This window comes from Salvelinus sp. IW2-2015, linkage group LG20 (assembly GCF_002910315.2).
Source record: "Salvelinus sp. IW2-2015 linkage group LG20, ASM291031v2, whole genome shotgun sequence".
NCBI lineage: Eukaryota > Metazoa > Chordata > Actinopteri > Salmoniformes > Salmonidae > Salvelinus > Salvelinus sp. IW2-2015.
Genome location: NC_036860.1, coordinates 36,517,504 through 36,537,043, shown reverse-complemented (window position 1 = coordinate 36,537,043; position 19,540 = coordinate 36,517,504). Strand labels below are relative to the sequence as shown.

General features: G+C 40.5%; 1 protein-coding gene and 1 pseudogene across 2 annotated transcripts; one reads left to right on the top strand and one right to left on the bottom strand.

The window, feature by feature from the left end:
* Positions 1 to 54: 54 nt before the first annotated feature.
* On the bottom strand, positions 55 to 13,560 carry zgc:171740 (RING-HC_CARP domain-containing protein). Of its 2 annotated transcripts, none has more exons than XM_024012391.2 (7): positions 13,350 to 13,560; positions 10,510 to 10,688; positions 6,201 to 6,338; positions 5,542 to 5,850; positions 5,033 to 5,243; positions 4,766 to 4,789; positions 55 to 4,497 (listed from the first exon to the last, which is right to left on the bottom strand). In XM_024012391.2, the coding sequence occupies exons 2-7, from the start codon at positions 10,678 to 10,680 to the stop codon at positions 4,316 to 4,318; spliced, it is 1,035 nt and encodes a 344-aa protein (XP_023868159.1). In that variant the 5' UTR covers positions 10,681 to 10,688; positions 13,350 to 13,560; the 3' UTR covers positions 55 to 4,315. The 2 variants fall into 2 exon arrangements, with proteins under 2 accessions (XP_023868159.1, XP_023868157.1); XM_024012389.2 differs by lacking the exon at positions 13,350 to 13,560 and adding an exon at positions 12,234 to 12,391.
* Positions 13,561 to 13,604: 44 nt separating this feature from the next.
* Positions 13,605 to 19,540, top strand: part of LOC111981220 (replication factor C subunit 2-like) — a 16,918-nt pseudogene continuing 10,982 nt past the window's right edge.

Here is a 19,540-nt window from a genome sequence, read left to right as displayed (position 1 = left end):
TCATAGGTTTAATTATAGTCTATGGTCATAGAAAAGCCCAATGTACAAATGGAGTTTAAGTCTGTTGGGGTACTTTATTATATTTTTATCAATATAAAAAATGTCCAACAAAATATATGCACAAGAACATCAATATGTTTAATACATTTTCAAAAATATAGGTTTTTCTGATTTATAAATCCTATTAGCTTCCATTGTAGTTAAGAACTGATCCAGCATTTAGCTCATTTAGCCAATACTGCTGAATACATATTTAAACTACAACAAAGGCAATAGTCCATGCTAGTAATTTGACAAATGTACAACACGCTCAATAATATTTAAAATGATACTGTCGCATGGGATTATTATATACAATTTCACAGTTGAACAAAGTTAAATCATCAGAGTATACGAAACACAAATAATTCTCCACACATACAGTTATGAGTCATTCCAAGTGTTTTCAAACTGCTTTTTGTCAGAGCAGTCTTCTTTCCCCCCCCCCAAAAAAAAACACATGCAAATCTTTCCATTACAGTTGAACTTCATATGCTAATAATGAACCTTTTCCCCCTGGGGTGGGATAGTGCAGACTAATTTCCCTGTTCTAATCTAATAACTAGTGGAGGTGTAGTTAAACACCTTTAGCACAACTCTCCATAGCAAGGCATTTGCCAAAATTATAACTCACTGTTAAAGAATCAAAGATACGATAGATTGTCTGGTTTTTCTAAACACGTCCAACATTTCACAATAGTAGATTGATTAGTCTTCCAAATACCAAAACACCTCCATTTTAAAGTCACCAATAACCAGTCACCAATAACCAATTAATATCTAGGTCCTCAGACAGCAATAAGAACTACAGGACTATGGTGGCAGATTAGGGACACCAACATCCCACACACGCATGACATTAAGGTTTTATCTTATGCCTTTTGAGGCTATTGAAATTCCATCAGGAAGAAGGCATTATTTAGAAGACATTTCTTTAAATACTCTAATTAGTAGTCTGCTACACATTTGATATACTGTTAAAGGCCCAGTGCAGTCAAAAACATGATATTCCTTTGTTTTATATATACATTTCCACAATGAGGCTGGAATAATACTGTGAAAATTATGATAATGCCCTTTTAGTGTAAGAGCTGTCTGAAAAGACCGCCTGAAATRTCTGCCTGTTTTGGTGGGAGTTTTGGCGTTCRATGGTGTCATCACCATGGGGTAAATTAGTTAAGTTCCAAACCTCTGCCAATAATAACACATTTTCAGTTTCCCCCTCCCCACTCAAACCTCTCCCAGAGTCCTAGCAAAATTCTTGCTTGAGAAATTGCTCTTTGCTAAGAAGCTATTTTTATTTATTTTAGACAATTTTAAATGAAAACAATCAGTCAGGTACTTAATTGTTACCCGGAAATTATTTGATAGAGATCAAACACGTCTGCACTGAATCTCTAATCAGACCTAGCCTTTAAATCAGGTACTCAAGGAGCATTACACATGTACATGGGCTATAGTATATGTGGAAAATATTAGCTTTCTTTGTTGAAGAGTGTTCTGTTAAGGTAAATTCTACTGTTTGGAATGTTTAGATCTTGGGTTGGGTTTCGCTAAATGTATGCACACGTTTTCACATGCACAGAAAACACTCCTCAGAGAGAAGTGACTTGACTGACGGCCTGGCTTGTATAAACTGTCCAGGATAAAAACAAGATGGGTGACGAGATGTTTGTGAAAAGATCCAGARCTAGTCTCACGACACTGACATATCTTATTTCACCTGCTCTCTACAAACTACATGAGATGATTCATATTGTTCTTGCATGATATTAGCATAGTTATTGACAAAAGACATATCAAACGGACTAGTGTAAAATCTATTTGCGATATTGGCAATTTGGCAGTCACAGTAAGAAATGGTTTTGTTATTGTAAACAACTTAAACCAGTTACATTCAGTTCAGGCAGACCAAGTATCTGGGATAAATGGAGTCTATCCCTGCGGATATGCATTCCCTAAAACAGACACATTAATTAGTATAAGTGCATTTTCCTCATGATCAGTTTTATGGTACATTCATTAGCTATAAAACAAGATGTACAGTAGAAAGACCATTTAAATGCAAACCATTATGTTTCTCTATRATTTTAAAACATGTTCCATAAAAAGTTGCAGAGGGCTGCCAAACCATTTCAATTCCAGGCAATTTGAGAAATGCATCGTAATAAAATTGTCTCTAATTTCATATAAATTCAATCTCAATCCATTTACTGAATTGCCTAGAGTTGGAATAGAATTAARCAAGATCCTCCTTAAAGCTAGAATCCTTAGTTGCTACATCCATTTAATGAATGATATATACCCATTGATTCTTGAACATTATAACGTATAAATACCTCATGAGCTTAGTTTAACTTGTCATACCTCATGAGAACCCAAAATATAAGCTTGTTTTACTTCAATGTGCATAAACYATGTAAATCTAAACAAACACTGTATAGCCTTAAAACATGGTTAAAACTATAACTTTGATATCATGGATGGTCAGTCCTTAGCTCTGTCTATGAATCTGAGAGTGGTTACATTTCTCCAGGCCCATCCCTCAGCTTTATACTGAAACAGAGGCGGGGTCGCTCTTTGTTATMGTTTCAATTATGAAATCTAGCTTTTAAAACACCCCCACAAACAAAGTAAATTTGCAGAAAACAGTTGTTGTTTTTTAACTAGTAGATACCACATTTAATCAACTCGTCATTAGGAAATGAGTGTATTCAGTGCACTACGTCAGCTAAGTTAATGAGCACTCTGTTCTGGGGCACTTGCTGATAAGAGAGAGGTGGTGAGAGCCTGGGAATGGAGACATTCTGCTAAASGAGGTCAGTTCTCTTTACCCCAAACCTAATTTGGGGTAAAGTCATGGAACCAACTTCAAACAGCAAACAATTTATGACCCCCAGAGAATAAAAAAGAAGCTGCATATCTACTGTGTAGGGTTTACATTTCAGAAAAGATCCCCATTGTGGCTAATTTAAAGAACTATTAACTATTACTGTCAAGTCAATGCGTGTTCTGTCCCAGTTTTGATACAATATCTGCAAGTTAAAAGGGTAGTTTGACCATAAAAGGGCAAATGAAACCAAGCATTATCCCCTCCTTGACCCTCAAGTACTTTCAGTGAGCTACAAGCAGACTCTTGTGTTCAACCATCACACAGCTCTGTGTCTGAAGGATCYCCAATAAGACATAAGGCCTGGGTTCTATGCTTAGCAAGTGCACTGCAACCTAAAGATAGCTCTCTGGACCACAAAACCAATTAACAGAACAGCTGGTTTGCAGGTACTGAACTCTGAGTGTGACAATTGGAGGGCGCAAAACAGACCTTACCACTTCCAAGTATTCCGTGCTGCACTTAATGCACCAATTTCACAACTACTGCATTGCCTGCATCAAATATTAGCACGGTCATATCCAAGCCTTGCTTGGGGCGATAAGGTTTGAAATAAACGGTTGAGGTTTTCGATATTTTGGTCTCGACACTAACACCGCTTACTTGCACTGTCAAAATGGGGCCCTGAGTGTTGCTTACCATTGGTCAAATAGCACCATTTTGGCCATTCTGTTTTGTTACGAGTGTTGTTAATCACTAGTAAAATAGCACCATTCTGGCCACTCTGTCTGTTTTGCTATTGATATGCATAACAGAGTAGCCTAACATGTTCCCTCTCTTACCAGGATTCAGCATTTCATTCATTGCTAGAACAAATACGTTTTTTATATTCATTGCTTGCAATTCGATGCCCTCCGTAGTATCCCCTGTGTTACTCAGCTATGGAACTCAGTTGTGTTTCTCAGCTATGGAACTCAGTTGTTTCCCCGTGCACACAAATGCAAAGACAAAAAAATGCAATATAACCTTGCCTGTGTGTGGGGTTGAAAGAAACATAATCTCTACCCAATAACCTCAGAATTTGAAAAGCTACTGCTGCCCTCCCATGCAAAGTGCCAATATAGTTTGGTGTCTGACTGGCACCAATGTGAATACATGATACCTAACTCTTTTGAACAACGAAGTTATAGTACTGAAATATTGAGGTCTTGTAAAATGCTGAAAGTGTAGAAACAATAGGTTCAGGTGGAGTAGAAAAACAGAGAACCCAGAAAAGTGGAGACAGGTTATTTCTCTGGAATGCCAGCAAGAGGAAGACTGATTGAATGAGTGAGAGTGTGCATTACAGAGGAGTGTATTCTTGTAAGATATGCCATCTCTGAGCAATGGTGGCAGCAATGCCATGTTGTCCTTGGTATCCACTGTGTCCCTCATTGTGGCCATGCATCAGGACCTGAAGACGTGCACCGCCCGTACCACGTACTGTCTGCAGATGGGGCACTCGCTCATGCGCTTGCCACACTTGCTGCAGGTGACCATGTGGCCACACTCCAGCAGCACACAGTCAATGGGAGAGTCCATGCAGATCCGACAGAGGTTCTCCTCCTGGCTCTTGGGAGCTGCAGGGTCTATGGCACAACGACATGGAAAAGAGGAGAGGTCTCTATTGAGTGTGGTCTAAATAACTCTATTTGGGTCATCTTTCATTGTTTTATATTTGGCAGGTTGCCCATAACATGTTACATTTAAGCAGTGTGGGACCAAATTTTTACTACGGATCAATGTATGATTTACATAAACTTCAAGTGTTCCTCAAATTGTGTTCCAGCCCTTTGGCAGTAAAATGGTTTTCYTCACCGATTCTCTTGTCTTTTGAACTTGAAACAAGACCCTTACCTTCTTCATTTTTTGTATTTGAAACTGGAAAAAAGAAACAAAGAATTGAACTGATATTATTATTTTTTAAATCCAGACTAAAATTCCACATCAGTCATCCCCAGATATAATACAGTATATGCCATTTAGCAGACACTTACAGTAGCCTACAGTGAGTGCATATTTTTTAATACATGTGACCCCAGCGGGAAATCGCATCCACTTCCCTGGGATTTCTAGCGCTTTTACCAAATGAGCCTCACATGACCACATCCTGGAAATGCTCACCTAGGTTCTGGAGGTCCTTCTGGTCGTTGTAGAGGCGGGTGACCCTCTCCATCAGCTCCCACTTCTCGCAGCAGCCTTTGTAGTTGACAAAGTTGCGGGCTAAGATCTCCTTGAGCTGGCGCACGCTCAGGCCCTCGATATCCTCCACGCGGCTCAGGTCAGACAGAGAGGCTCTGCGGCCGGGCATCAGGGTCTCCTCGCTGTCCGATGACTGCAGGAACAGGACAACCATGGAGGTGGGTCAGAATAGTAATGTGTATTTTGTCTGGTCTCTTTTACTTTTGCTGGCCAGTGTATATTTTGCCACATCTTTGAGTTTGTCAACAACAGTGGTATGTTACATTTTAAAACATGGATTTTTTTTGGAATCATAATAACATTGTATTTTGTGTGGTCTTTGCATGTCTCTGCTGCTGTCTGACATAGATTATCCTCTTGGTGGTCGTAGGCATCCCTCCATCTAACAGCTACTGATTAATCAATCCCAAAACCTTGAGCTTAGTGTTTACCTCTTCGTCCTCATCATCCTCCTCCTCCTCCTCATCAGAGATCTGCTCTGACTCTGCCTCAGGGGCTGATTGTTCTGGCTGCTCTGGGCTCAATGTGTCTGGGCTGGTAGGGCCCTGTGTCTGGGGAGGGGACGGTGTGTCTGGGGAGGGGACATTGTTGTGAGCCCCGGGCTGGGAGGACACGGTCTCACTGCTTCTGCTGGTGCTGGGGGTCTGCTGGCCCAGGACCAGCTCAACCAGCTCCTCCTTTTCCCGGCATGTCTGGGTGGGCACCTCGTGCAGGTGGAGGTAGTCACGCAGCTCCCGCACCTAGTTTTTGGGGTTATTGTTGAATTTCATCTGACACGCACTATTTATATTTTTCATACTCCTCTTGTGTAAAAAAAACTAAACTACATTACCATGCTTATAATGCAGTTACTAATGTACTCATGTAACATCGTGTCATCATGACAACATCTTAATACAATTTGGTAACTAGTGTAATTAAAGTGTTATTACACAGATAAGAGTAATAGAATGAAAAGTGTTACTGCTTTAGCTTTCACCTGACTTAGCTACAATATATGTAGTTTGACGTGTAGCTTAACCCAATGCATTTGTCCTTGTTTATTTGCCATTAAAATAAAAAATACAAAAAGAAAAGAAAAGCGGCACACCTTGAGTCTCATCAACTGGGCGCGGTCGAAGAGGGTTCCGTGAAATCGCTGACATGTGTGGCAGAGGCGCGGGCGTGGCGGCTCCAGCTGCACCGAGCAGCGGCCACAGAAGTTCTTCTTGCAGTCCACACAGACATGCTGGGGTAGGGAGAAAGGAGGACAAGACACGGTGAGGGTGAAACTCTTACCAAGAAATGAACGATCACTGAAAGAATAACACTCGTGTGTGTGTGCGCCGCACAGCCTTTTGTTCCAGCTGAGCACTAGACTAGAACCTTATTGTTGAGAAGTTGAATCAAAAGTGTTCGCCAAAGATGCGGTAAAGAGGTCAGTGGAACTTGACCAAAACATTAGAAACGACATGGAAACGCGTGGAGGAAAGATGCCATGGGGGAAAAGATCCCGAATCTCCTGATTGTCCCCCCCAACAAAATTTGCCTACATTTAGGCTATTGTTTATACAGTATGTGTATTTCACACTATGTTGATGTKAAAATCAGAGTACAATGCTTGTCAACACCAATACATGTTCATGTCATCGTCACCAATCAACTGCATTGCAGTTAAATACAACTTTGACTACCACCACCAATTTCTCGATGCTAGCTATGCTACCAGCTTATACGAACAGGAGTTAGCGTTTAGCAGTCACTTCTTCTAAACCTGAAAATGGACTACTTCTAAATGTTATGCAGCGAAAACTGCCAATATATCAAAATAAAATGTAGTAACCACATTGTGGGCCTGTTACAATACATCAATCATGACGGATTTGACGAATATTCACTTTGTTAGATGAGATTTGTTGAATGTGTGCCAATCCGGCGTCCTCCTGTCCCCCACGGTCTGCGTTCCATTACCTCTTTACCGCATCTATACTGTAATAAAACCTATTCAAAAACTTCTCACAAAAATAACTAACCTCTGGCCCACAGCTCTTGGCAAATTTATAGCAAAAGATGAGATCTTACCTCCATGTAAACTGGTGATGTAAGTAGGGCTGACCCCAATTAGTCGACTGGTAGATAGTTTGGTCGATAGGCTGTTGGTTGACCGATAWTTTTTTTTGTCAAGCAGTAGCAAATATATATAAAACAGTTTATGGCACGAGACACCTGTCTGATTCGCGCCCATCTCAGTGAACTAATCCATTGCGGAGGCCGRGTGGATGGCACAGTCCAAGAAGAAGAAGGGGAGTGTGGCTAAGATGCACAACACAAGTCTCGCTCCCGACAATTTGTGCACGTTCATTGTTTCATAACCTCATTTTGTGAATCGTTTGCCTTGATTGTTAGTGTCTATCAATTCCCCATTACATATAACCAGTAGTAGCCTACATTTACCAATAATTCCTAATTTACAATGTTGGTATGGTTATGGTAATTTCTGTTAATGCATTCAATATATTATTAGTCCAGTCTTTTACCGTTCTCATTGTCAGAGTGGACACGTTGTTTGCAGAGCCCACAACCTATGCTACACTTGTGAGAAACAAGTTTTGGTTTATTTCCTTCCATTTACGAGTTGTCAATTTAGTCCATTGTCTTTTGTTTGAAGTACTACTGTCAAATGTTGAGTAAGGACACGCACCTGATTACGCATAGAAGTAGGCCTATAGGCTACCTGGCCTGCGCACAAAGGTAGGCATATAAAATGTTCTCATTAGGGGGATCTGATAGTATTTCTGATTGGCTTAATGCACCACGACCAACGCGCTGTGGAGCTTCTCAAAGTAATGCTTTCTTCCCCTCAAACAGCAAGCAAACAAAGTCTATTTTTACATCAATCGAGAATGATAATATTTCTTCAATGTATTCGAAAAATCTTTCCAGCTCTCCCTTTCGATAACCACTTGGTGTGAAGGGGAACAAGGTCATGCTCTGTTCGAGTGGAAATGTCATAAAATAGATCTACCTGATGAGATCTTATACAGCTGTGTCTGTCCCGAGCTCACTGGTGCAGGAAATTCTGAGTGCCCAAAATATTTTATACAATGTTGCAAGTTTGCTAGCAAGTGCTTCAGGCTGGACACAACTAGTTGATACAATGTTTCAAGTTTGTTGCAGACAGGCCATGTGTAGCCAATGTGATTTATAGGATATTTATTTTTATCAGAATATTTTCTACCTGCAGGCTGCAATGTTTTTATTTGTTGGCTTTATGTAGGCTATTTTTACATCGTTGGCATTGGCAATACTTTTAGGTTTGTATCATTTTCATTTAGAACTTTGATTAACCACATGACAATGATTTTGAGATTCAAAGGCGTTATAATAAATTAAATGAAACTGTTCCACAAAAATTGGCATATGAAAACCATAAGCGGCAAGCAGATCGGTAGAAATGGTAAGATAAATTGGCATTCCACATGAGAAAGGTTGCCGACTCCTCGTGTAGCCTATTACCGGCATCTTCAAGAGAGTAATGGCAGAATCTATGAAAGCCAGCAGGAGGAGGATGGTCGTTTTTCTCTTCATCTCTGGCTCCCTCTTGAGTAATTTGTGTCTTATTTCATCAAACAGCATCAGACAAAAATACAGTTGATTTTATTCAAACACATAGGGTGTGTATATATATATATGGAAAAATACACGTTTCAAAATGTCAGCCACTTGACTGGTCGAAAGAACAGACAACTTTCGGGCGACCAAGATCAAGTAAATGACCATTGTAGCTGGAAACGGCTGAATTTTTATGAAATAGTTACATAGGTGTACAGAGGTCCATTATCAGCAACCATCACTCCTGTGTTCCAATGGTACGTTGTGTTAGCTAATCCAAGTTTATCATTTTAAAAGGCTAATTGATCATCAGAAAACCCTTTTGCAATTATGTTAGCACAGCTGAAAACTGTTGATCTGATTAAAGAAGCAATAAAACTGGCCTTCTTTAGACCAGTTGAGTATCTGGAGCATCAGCATTTGTGGGATCGATTACAGGCTAAAAATGGCCAGAAACAAAGAACTTTCTTCTGAAACTCGTCAGTCCATTCGTGTTCTGAGAAATGGCTATTCCATGCGAGAAATTGCCAAGAAACTGAAGCTCTCGTACAACGCTGTGAACTACTCCCTTCACAGAACAGCGCAAACTGGCTCTAACCAGAACAGAAAGAGGAGTGGGAGGCCCCGGTGGACAACTGAGCAAGAGGACAAGTACATTAGAGTGTCTAGTTTGAGAAACAGACGCCTCACAAGTCCTCAACTGGCAGCTTCATTAAATAGTACCCGCAAAACACCAGTCTCAATGTCAACAATGAAGAGGCGACTCCGGGATGCTGGCCTTCTAGGCAGAGTTCCTCTGTCCAGTGTCTGTGTTATTTTGATCATCTTAATCTTTTATTTTTATTGGCCAGTCTGAGATATGGCTTTTTCTTTGCAACTCTGCCTAGGCCAGAATCCGGGAGTCGCCTCTTCACTGTTGACGTTGAGACTGGTGTTTTGCGGGTACTATTAATTTCTCAGAACAAGAATAGACTGACGAGTTTCAGAAGAAAGTTCTTTGTTTCTGGCCATTTTGAGCCTGTAATCGATCCCACAAATGCTGATGAGACAGATAATCAACTAGTCTAAAGAAGGACAGTATTATTGCTTCTTTAAATCAGATCAACAGTTTTCAGCTGTGCTAACATAATTGCAAAAGGGTTTTCTAATGATCAATGAGCCTTTTAAAATTATAAACTTGGATTAGCTAACACAACGTGCCATTGGAACACAGGAGTGGTGGTTGCTGATAATGGGCCTCTGCACGCCTCTGTAGATATTCCATAAAAAAATATCAGCAGTTTCCAGCTACAAAAGTCATTTGCAACATTAACAATGTCTACACTGTATTTCTGATCAATCTGTTATGTTAATGGAAAAAAATGTTTTGCTTTTCTTTCAAAAACAAGGACATTTCTAAGTGAGCCCAAACTTTTGAACTGTACATCTGTTAGTGATTTAAACAGCCCTCAACTTCCTGCTTTGATTGATTCAGAAATACAGTCACTATTGTAGAAGTGTCGACTAGTGCTGTATTTGACAATCCAGAATGTGAGCATCACTGTGTTCTAAGACTGACTAGTACAGGCCCAGTTACTGATATAGTGAATCTGTGAATCATAAAAGTCTAAATTCTAGTAATTCTGTTGACAAGCAAATCTGTTACTTTGGAGTCTGTAGCAGCACATCGGTATCAAATCCTCTTGGATCTATGCTGTTCCAGAGTTTCAAGTCACACTCTGCTACCCACATTTCAGACGAGAGCTGGCCAGCCGGCCCTCSTTTACAATATTAATCAGGCTATTACCCATTGGTTCAGTGCCTCTTACCTTTATAGCGATGGTGTCAAAATGGCCTCCGCAGGCCTTGCACAAAAGTTCGGGAGAGATCGGGGATTGGCTGTTGCCCGAGTTTGTGTAGGCCTGGCGCCATGAGCTGCCGTTTTCTTCCACTGTGGCGGTGGGTTCCAAACAGGACCAGCTACAACAGGATGTCCACATGCTCCTGCCTGTTCACACAAAATACATACCCAGGAAATTACATCACTTTCTCATGGAATTAGAATCTTAATTCTAACTCTACGGACTTACATCACAAAAGATGCCTAGTAGGGAAATTGAATTGCAGAATAGTGTAGCATTGCTTTCAGATGAATTATGTAGATGTGTATGTACTGTAATCCCATTCTGTATTACCTGAAATGTTTTTATTTGGAACAATCAACATTGAAGGGGCAATATTTCACTCTCTAAATAAATAATATAATCAAACCCAAGATTATAAAGACTTTGTATTACATTCCTTTTGCTGCAGGGGAATGATTGTACTCAAATAGGACAGAGCCAAGAAACCTTCAGCCATCATTTCAAATGTTTAAGTAAAGCACAACCTGAAATGAATTAAATGAAAACAACTGATAGCCTGTGGACTTTAATTCACTGAAAAAAACTCACAATTTCAACACAACTCTTAGCTACATTCAGAGCGGTTTCCATTATGGCCTATAATTTGCTCCTACGCTCGGACTGAATCACAGTAGGAGCAAACAGGAACAAATGTATGATCAGATCGGTGGCCAACTGAGTTCAGGAACAATGAGAGTGCTGTGTGTCATTGTTATCAGGGCTAGAATTATGCATGCCTGATACTCTCCCTCAGATAAAAGGGGCCAAATGGGGAAGTTAAAAATCGAGACTTCTTAACTGTTAAAATGTATGTGTGAGGTGAATACTGATAGCTACATTTTATACTGTATGTATAGGCTTGGAAACATAACGAATGTATCTTTCATATTAGTGAGAAATAAAATGTTTTTTAAGGTTAAATTACTACACACATATCTCCATGTTATATCACTTGTTTACGAAAGACAGACGGAAGGCCTAGGCAGCCACCGGTGTTAATTAGCTATCTAGTTTGCTCTGAACACCTGTGTGTAAGGGTAACTGGGGAGGAAGAGTAGTTCTACAAATGGAGGCACACATAGCTTGTGGATCTGTGCAAAACTGCTACAATAAGTATATTTTTATTTGAAAGATGATTTCTTGCTGATATGAAAGATAAGGGGCATATCAGCATGTTTCGAAAACCGGATGGAACGCGATGATTAACGTTCTAAACATTAAAACACATTATCAGAATTGTAGTTCACATGAAGCCAACAGTGGGCGAACGTACCCGCTGAAAACCCTACATACGGAGAAGGGTTTTCGATAGCTATTGTAGTTTAAGCCTACAGTGTGTTGTCATTTTCAAATAAACTTTGGTTCATTGCCTCTAACTTAATCATAGATCATACTACTGATCTTGTGATAACTTAATCCCACTTCCTGGATTTTATTTACAACCATTACTAGCTGTATTTGATTTTAACGCTAAAACGTCGGTGGAAGTTACGATGCGCCTGCAGTTTCTGTTTCTGGCAATAGTTTGAAGTTCTATTCCTGATATGAAAATGCGGCATGTTGTTTACCAACGGAACTGTAACAATGTATCAACTCTGTGGCTCTCTAAAAGAAACCTGTCGACAAGTTTATAACATGAAAATGCTTACCTGTCGACAGGTAGGCCTACGCACAGAAAATTGTTGTGTGGCCTTTTAGAAAAGTCTACGAGAAATACAGGCTACCAAGAGACTTTTCTGTAACAGCAAACTCCAGGAAGAACCCGACACAGCAACATTCCCCAGCGCTTCCACTCCTCGCCTAGCCTATCATCGCCTCCTGTTGCCAACCTCGCAAGAAGCACACGCCCCGTATTTGAAATTGTACCAAAATAAAGTACAGTAGCAGCGCACCTGTGAGTCACAAACTAGTTTGTCTAGTATTGCTTATGAATTGTGAAATGGTGGTCTCTGATTAGTGTAATGGTGGATCAGTGCAAAAATTAACTAGTAATTTCTCAGAATGATTTTTTTTTGTAGACTATCATTATTTTAAGGCAATTTATACGTCATTATTTTGTATTAAAATCGTCATACATTAATCTAATGAATAATGCGTGGTATTCTGTTGTACATGGCATCTTATTGAGAGAAACCCAAATTAAATATTCTAAAAACACAACAATGAATAGGCCTATTGGCTGTCTTCCCTAGCCTATTTTCTAAATACAATAGGCTACTTCTCTCCCACTTAGGCTCGATGTAGGCTAAATGTACTGTACAACGGGTGTTGATTTAATACAATCTATAATAATTGCTGTTTTAATTATACTACAATGGGCCTGCGTAGTGGTGACGCCTACAATAACTTGGACAGTGGTGAGTAGGCATAGCCCTCCTAAAGTGCACATTGCAAAATGCAAATCAAACCATCATCAGTTGATTTATTTCTCTCCGAAATAATAGATACATAAGTGCGTACACAATATAGAGAGATACATAGTCTACATTGACCTATCCCTGTGTATGACGCAAGGGCGTGTGATCGTCTCTTTAGAAATGGTCCTGATGCTGCATGATGTTTCATTCCACCCAGCCATTTCGAATGGGATATCCCAGATCATTGCCAAAAGCGTGGGACAAAAATTAGGGGTGGCATCTTTGAACAATATAGGGGGTATGCCTCCATTTTGTGATGATTTGACATCATGCAACAACTAACTGAGATTTTGACATTCCTCACTCTAACTGGCTTGACAGATCGTAGTGATGCGCAAGCGATCTTACCTGGGTGACCCGGAGCAAATCCTCTTTGTAACAGCCATCTCGTATTGCTGAGTTCAGTTTGGCATCAATGTTGAATCAATCACACACATGCGATGTCTCAAAGCCAGGTTTTTGGCGTAGCCTTGGTCCACTGTGTTGTTCGATGTCTGGCCATACAACCGGTTGGCTAAAAATCTACTGATGGAGGACAGCTAGCATCTTCAAGGAAATGACGTCAGTTTAGTGCCAGTTGTTTGGTTCCTGCCGTGGCGGGAAGAACTACAGCCGAAAACATGGACGTGGCGATGAATGAGGCAGATGCTGAGCAAATTCAAACAGAAGAAAGATGAGGCCACTGCGAAAGTGTCTAGCAATGGATATGAGCTGCCATGGTGACGTTTACAAGCTAGTTAGTTGCAGTATTTTTGTATTTATTAGCGGACTCAAATAGCAATGGATATGATCTGCCATGGCAAGATTTACAAGCTAGTTAGTTGCAGTATTTTTGTATTTATTAGAGGACTTCAATGGCTCATCATGGCTAGCTAGCAGTGGTAATGGATCATTTGAGTAGGTAGGTGGTGGGCCGTATCAAGCTAGCTTCTTTCGTTTTCGAGATGATCGAGCTGTGTCGAGGAAAGAGCTGGTTTTTACATATTGTGTATATTTATTTCTTCTGAACACATCTGTTTGTTGGCAATGTAAATTATTGCAATTTCTTTTCAAAATACTTACATTTATGTTCGCTAGTTGGACAGACAAACGCCACCGAATACTAAACTGTAAACCAAACAAAACTCGTGTAATATCCACGGTATTATCTGCTGATCACGTCTGCCAATTACGTTATCCAAATCGAAGGTAGTAGACAGCTGGTGGCATCTCGAGAAACTGCTATCAGATAAGTCATTTTTATTTATTTGTAATCTAACTATTTACACTGAACAAAAATATAAGCGCAGCATGTAAAGTGTTGGTCCCATGTTTCATGAGCTGAAATAAAAGATCCCAGAAATGTTCCATATGCACAAAAAGTTTATTTCTCTAAAATGCTGTGCACAAATGTGTTTACATCCCTGTTAGTGAGTATTTCTCCTTTGCCAATCCACCCACCTGACCGGTGTGGCGTATCAAGAAGCTGATTAAACAGCATGCTCATTACACAGGTGCACCTTGTGTTGGGGACGATAAAAGCCACTCTAAAATGTGCACAATGCCACAGATGCACAACACACACAACACAATGCCACAGATGTCTCAAGTTTTGAAGGAGCATGCAATTGCTATGCTGACTGCACGAATGTCCACCCTAGCTGTTGCCAGAGGATTGAATGTTCATTTTTCTACCATAAGCCACCTCCAATGTCGTTTGAGAGAATTTGTCAGTATGTCCACAACTGGCCTCACAACTGCATACCACGTGTAACCATGCCAACCCAGGACCTTCACATCTGGCTTCTTCACCTGTGGGATTGTGGTGGCAGGTAGCCTAGTGGTTAGAGCGTTGGACTAGTAACCGAAAGGTTGCAAGATCAAATCCCCGAGCTGACAAGGTAGGAGGCAGTAACAAGGCAGTTAACCCACCGTCATTGAAAATACATTTGTTCTTAACTGACTTGCCTAGTTAAATAAAGGTAAAATAAAAAAATGTCTGAAACCAGCCACCCTGACAGCTGATGAAACTGTGGGTTAGCTCAACCGAAGAATTTCTGCAAAAACTGTCAGAAACCGCTTCGGGGAGCTCATCGTCCCGACTGCAGTTAGGCAACTTAACCGACTTCTTCAGTGGGCAAATGAGCACTGTAGAAGTCAGTGGGCTTCTGGCACGCTGGAGAAATCCAGGGTTTCAACTGTAGTTTATTCCAAGACTGTGTACGACGACGTGTCGGCGAGCGGTTTGCTGATGTCAACGTTGTGAAGAGAGTGCCCCATGGTGGGGTTATGGTATGGGCAGGCATAAGCTACGGACAACGAACACAATTTCATTTTATTGATGGCAATTTGAATGCACAGAGATACCGTGACGAGATCCTAAGGCCCATTATCGTGCCATTCATCCATCACCTCATGTTTCATGTTAATGCATGTCGCAAGGATCTGTATGCAATTCATGGAAGCTGACAATGTCCCAGTTCTTCCATGGCCTGCATACTCACCAGACATGTCACCAATTGAGCACGTTTGGGATGCTCTGGATCGACGTGTACGACAGCATATTCCAGTTCCTGCCAATATCCAGCAACTTCGCACAGCCATGGAAGAGTGGGACAGCGTTCCACAGGCCACAATCAACAGGCTGATCAACTCTATGCAAAGGAGATGTGTTGCGCTGCGTGAGGCAAATGGTGGTCACACCAGATACTAACTGGTTTTGTGATACATGTTCCTACCTTTTTTTTAAAAGGTATCTGTGACCAACAGATCCATATCTGTATTCTCAGTCATGTGAAATCCATAGATTAGGGCCTAATCTATTTATTTCAATTAACTGATTTGCTTTTATATGAACTGTAACTCAGTAAAATCTTTGAAATTGTTGCGTTTTATATTTTTGTTCAATATAGATATATAAATGTGATACCATCAATGCAAMCTGTAAAATGACTCCCAACTTAGAACACAGCAAGCTTTTAGTAATGTAGCTAGCTTGCTAGTTACAACAAGCAGGTGTGTTGCTAGCTAGCGGGAGCAGATAGATTTATCACTAGCTAGCATGTCATTCTGGGACAAYGAGTGTTTTAGCTTTCAGTTTATTCCAAGTAATAATTGAAGACTACAAAAACCTATAGGACAAGTAGTGTAAATCTACTACAGTCACCAAGGCAGGACCCACTCATTTCATTCATACTGACAAATAAGAAATGCCACATTATCCTTGTCAATAGTAGGATGATTGCAGAGCGCCCTGCCTCAGACTGTCAGGATGTTAGTTTTCTAGCTCACAAACTACATTCCTTTGCTGTGATGATTTCTTTCATTCATTCTTGTCTTACATGATCTATTCAGCTCTCCTGTGTCCTACTCCCAGAGATCAACCATGGGCTGATTAATTCACCTGTTCTCCTGGAACCATCCTACTGCAGTTTGAACTAGCCCTGTTGTCACCATTTAGACCACATGCATTTGCCTGTTTCCAATCCCTGAGCCAACTAGGTGAAGACGGTCTGTGCCTTAGTTCCACCTGTAAGTCGTTCTGGATAAGAGCATCTGCTAAATTACTCAAATGTAAATGTCTCTACATCAGTCAGCTACATTGACTCAAATAACCAACTCACCATCAAGCTTTGATTATTTGAATCAGCTGTGTAATGCTAGGGAAAAAAACAAAACAAGCACGGGGGAGCAGGGCCAAGTTTGTGTAACCCTGATCTAAACCACCTAAATATACTCACATTTCACTGAACATTTAGTATTTGAAACTCAAACATTTATTTCCTCAACTGCTTTTACAGTATATAATCCTACAGCCTCTATCATTCTCCATACCTTATATTCCAATGCATCCAACATTATGCATGCCCACGATGGTATTGTTAGGATTTATGTTTATGCACTATAGCCTGCTAGCATATTGTTTTGTTACACACACACACAAACAATACAGATGTGTGTAACGACTGACCAACACAGGCCATAAAAGCTGTGGTCAATCTGGAGAGGGGAGGGGTGCATCTCTCTAGGCCAACCAGGGAGGTTAGATTACTGGACAATACCATATTAGGAACTGTTTCAGTGTAGAATCGACAGACACAAGACAGATCTAATCTACACAACGACCAGATGCGGACATCTGAAAGAAGGGGACCAGTCTGAGTAACGGTGATAGGCTGGGCAAAGTCTAAACCGCGCTCAGCCTCTACTGTGATAGGTCAACAGACGCGTTGGAACTACGRCATCACGGTATAAGAACAGCTGTTTACGTACTTCCTGCCAGTTCCRTGATCTACCCTGCGCGGAGATACAGTGAACCKGTATARACGAAAATTGCATTTGCCATTCATTGCTTGCGGTAATTAAACATAATGAAAGAAAGTTAGCAGACCTTGCTTTTTATTTATCCTGATACCGGATGTGTTACACGCAGCGTTCACAGTATTGGGCAGCTGCTATTTGAGAATTCATCTGGTTTAGAAATCAAACTGTGGTTCTTTTTTTTATATATATATATTGTATTACAAGATATGCTATATTTGTGGGCTATGCCATATGTATTGACTAATAAGCAAATGCAGCTGTCGTTTTAAAACCTATATTCTAGTATGCATGATCCCTGTAGGCTGTCTATCTACATGCTTTTATTTGTGTTTCAATGCAAAGTATATGATTGAATGTTTCTTTAAGCCTAAGGTGCCAACAAATGTTATAGTCATWAAAAAAATGTCATATACAAAAAATCAGCTCCTCCCTCGACAGGGATCGATTAGCTTCATGTTTCAAGTCTTAGTTCCACCACGTAAGATCCTAGCATTGTTGCTAGCTAGCTAATAGCACWAAAATTTATATTAGCTATGAAAACAGCCATTATGCATGCCTCTCAAAAAGTAACCAGTTAGCTAGCGTTGTAATGTAATGCAGCTATGTAATGTTACGTTCTAAGCATCTCATTGGAGCAACAGCTAGCGCTACTGTTGATATTGGGATATGGAGAAGGGTGAGCCGGTCAAGGATCGATTCAGACTAGGTGGTAAATTGTATGACAAGCGGCAGTTTATTCAGAGTAAAGATATCTGGTACAAGCGTGCACGGACTCGTTCTGTCTGGCTCATAGGGAACCGTCGGAACCGAGCCCCGAAACATAGTGCAAATGTATTTTATACAGGTAATAAAGTAGGTTGAGTCTGGCTGGTCTGGTCTTCTGGTTGGTCCTGATGAGTTGGGCGAGGTCCCCTTCAGGCTAGTATCACTGTCAACATTGCTCTGAGTAGAGTTCTTTGTCTTCAGAAATGTTCAGCTAAAACAGGAGATTTTGTGTGTGCGTAGACGTTCCTGTTTTATCAGTTTTTATGAAAGGTTTGCCTCAGCCCTCTGTCCTTSMGTGTGTGTGTGTCTCAGTATCTCGTGAAATGCAGACCCAAGCACCCTTTTGATCAAGGCCTTTCCTGCCTTATCAGTGTTTATGAAAGGTCTGTGCCAGCCCTCTGTCCTTGGGTGTGTGTGGGTCTCAGTATCTGCTTATGAGTTTGTGAGAAACCCTGTTTTGAAAGAAGTTAGTTATAACAACGTAATAGCAATATGCTTGTGTTATTTTAAATGGTATTTATTACACTACTAGTCCAAGTAATTGTGTAAATCACTATGAATTGCTTGTTGATTGGCTTTGGTGGCAATGAAGTGAGTCTGTCCGCTTAGTTGCCATCAAAGCTAGTTGCTGATAGTTATGCTTGTTCTGAATATTTCACAGGGTTGAAAAATACAGACCATTGAAGTTGAATGAAATAGTAGGCAACGAGGAGACTTTTAGCAGATTGGAGATAAAGTATCCTCAATATTTTAAGTTTCAATAATATTTTTTGATAAATAATAGCTAACTATGATTTTTTTGTCCCCTTCTCTCTTATAGGTGTTTGCCAGAGAGGGAAATGTACCCAACATCATTATTGCAGTGAGTGACTGACCCAATTCATTCTTTCATCATAACGGTTTGATATTACATACTGACATGTTGGTGCAGCGGAGTAATGTTATGCCATCTTTCATATGGAACCTCTCTTTTAAACATAAGTATCGTTATTATAGGGTCCCCTGGGTACAGGAAAGACCACTAGTATTCTGTATTTGGCGCAAGCTCTTCTAGGCCCAGCCATGAAAGATGCTGTCCTGGAACTGAATGCTTCCAATGACAGGTGAGAGCAAGTGATGTCTGCCATGAAAAATGTCACCCTGGCATACTTAAAGGAAAGATTCACCCATTTTTTATGTTATATCGTATTTGTGTACCGCTGAACGGCGTTCTATAGATTCCCGGGGTCATTTCATGTTTTCACGTGTAACTGAGCTATTCTCCGTTCAAGCAGGCATAAATACAGCCGGTATGGTGCATTTTTTCATCATTATACTAGCTTTATTTCTGTCTGCTTGAATAGCTTAGATACACGTGAATCCATGAAATGACCCCGGGAATTAATATAACATCGCTCAGAGGTCAAATCAAAGTTTATTGGTCGCATACACAGATTTGCAGATGTTTCTCAGGTGCAGTGAAATGCTTGTTT

What these genes read in the sequence shown, in the direction of transcription:
- zgc:171740 (XM_024012391.2), bottom strand. Translation starts at nt 10,680, where the DNA reads ATGTGGACATCCTGTTGTAGCTGGTCCTGTTTGGAACCCACCGCCACA. An exon ending in AGGATGATGAGGACGAAGAG is followed by an intron (nt 5,244 to 5,541) that starts GTAAACACTAAG and finishes CTGTTCCTGCAG; the next exon opens with TCATCGGACAGCGAGGAGAC. An exon ending in GAAGGACCTCCAGAACCTAG is followed by an intron (nt 4,790 to 5,032) that starts GTGAGCATTTCC and finishes TCTTTTTTCCAG; the next exon opens with TTTCAAATACAAAAAATGAA.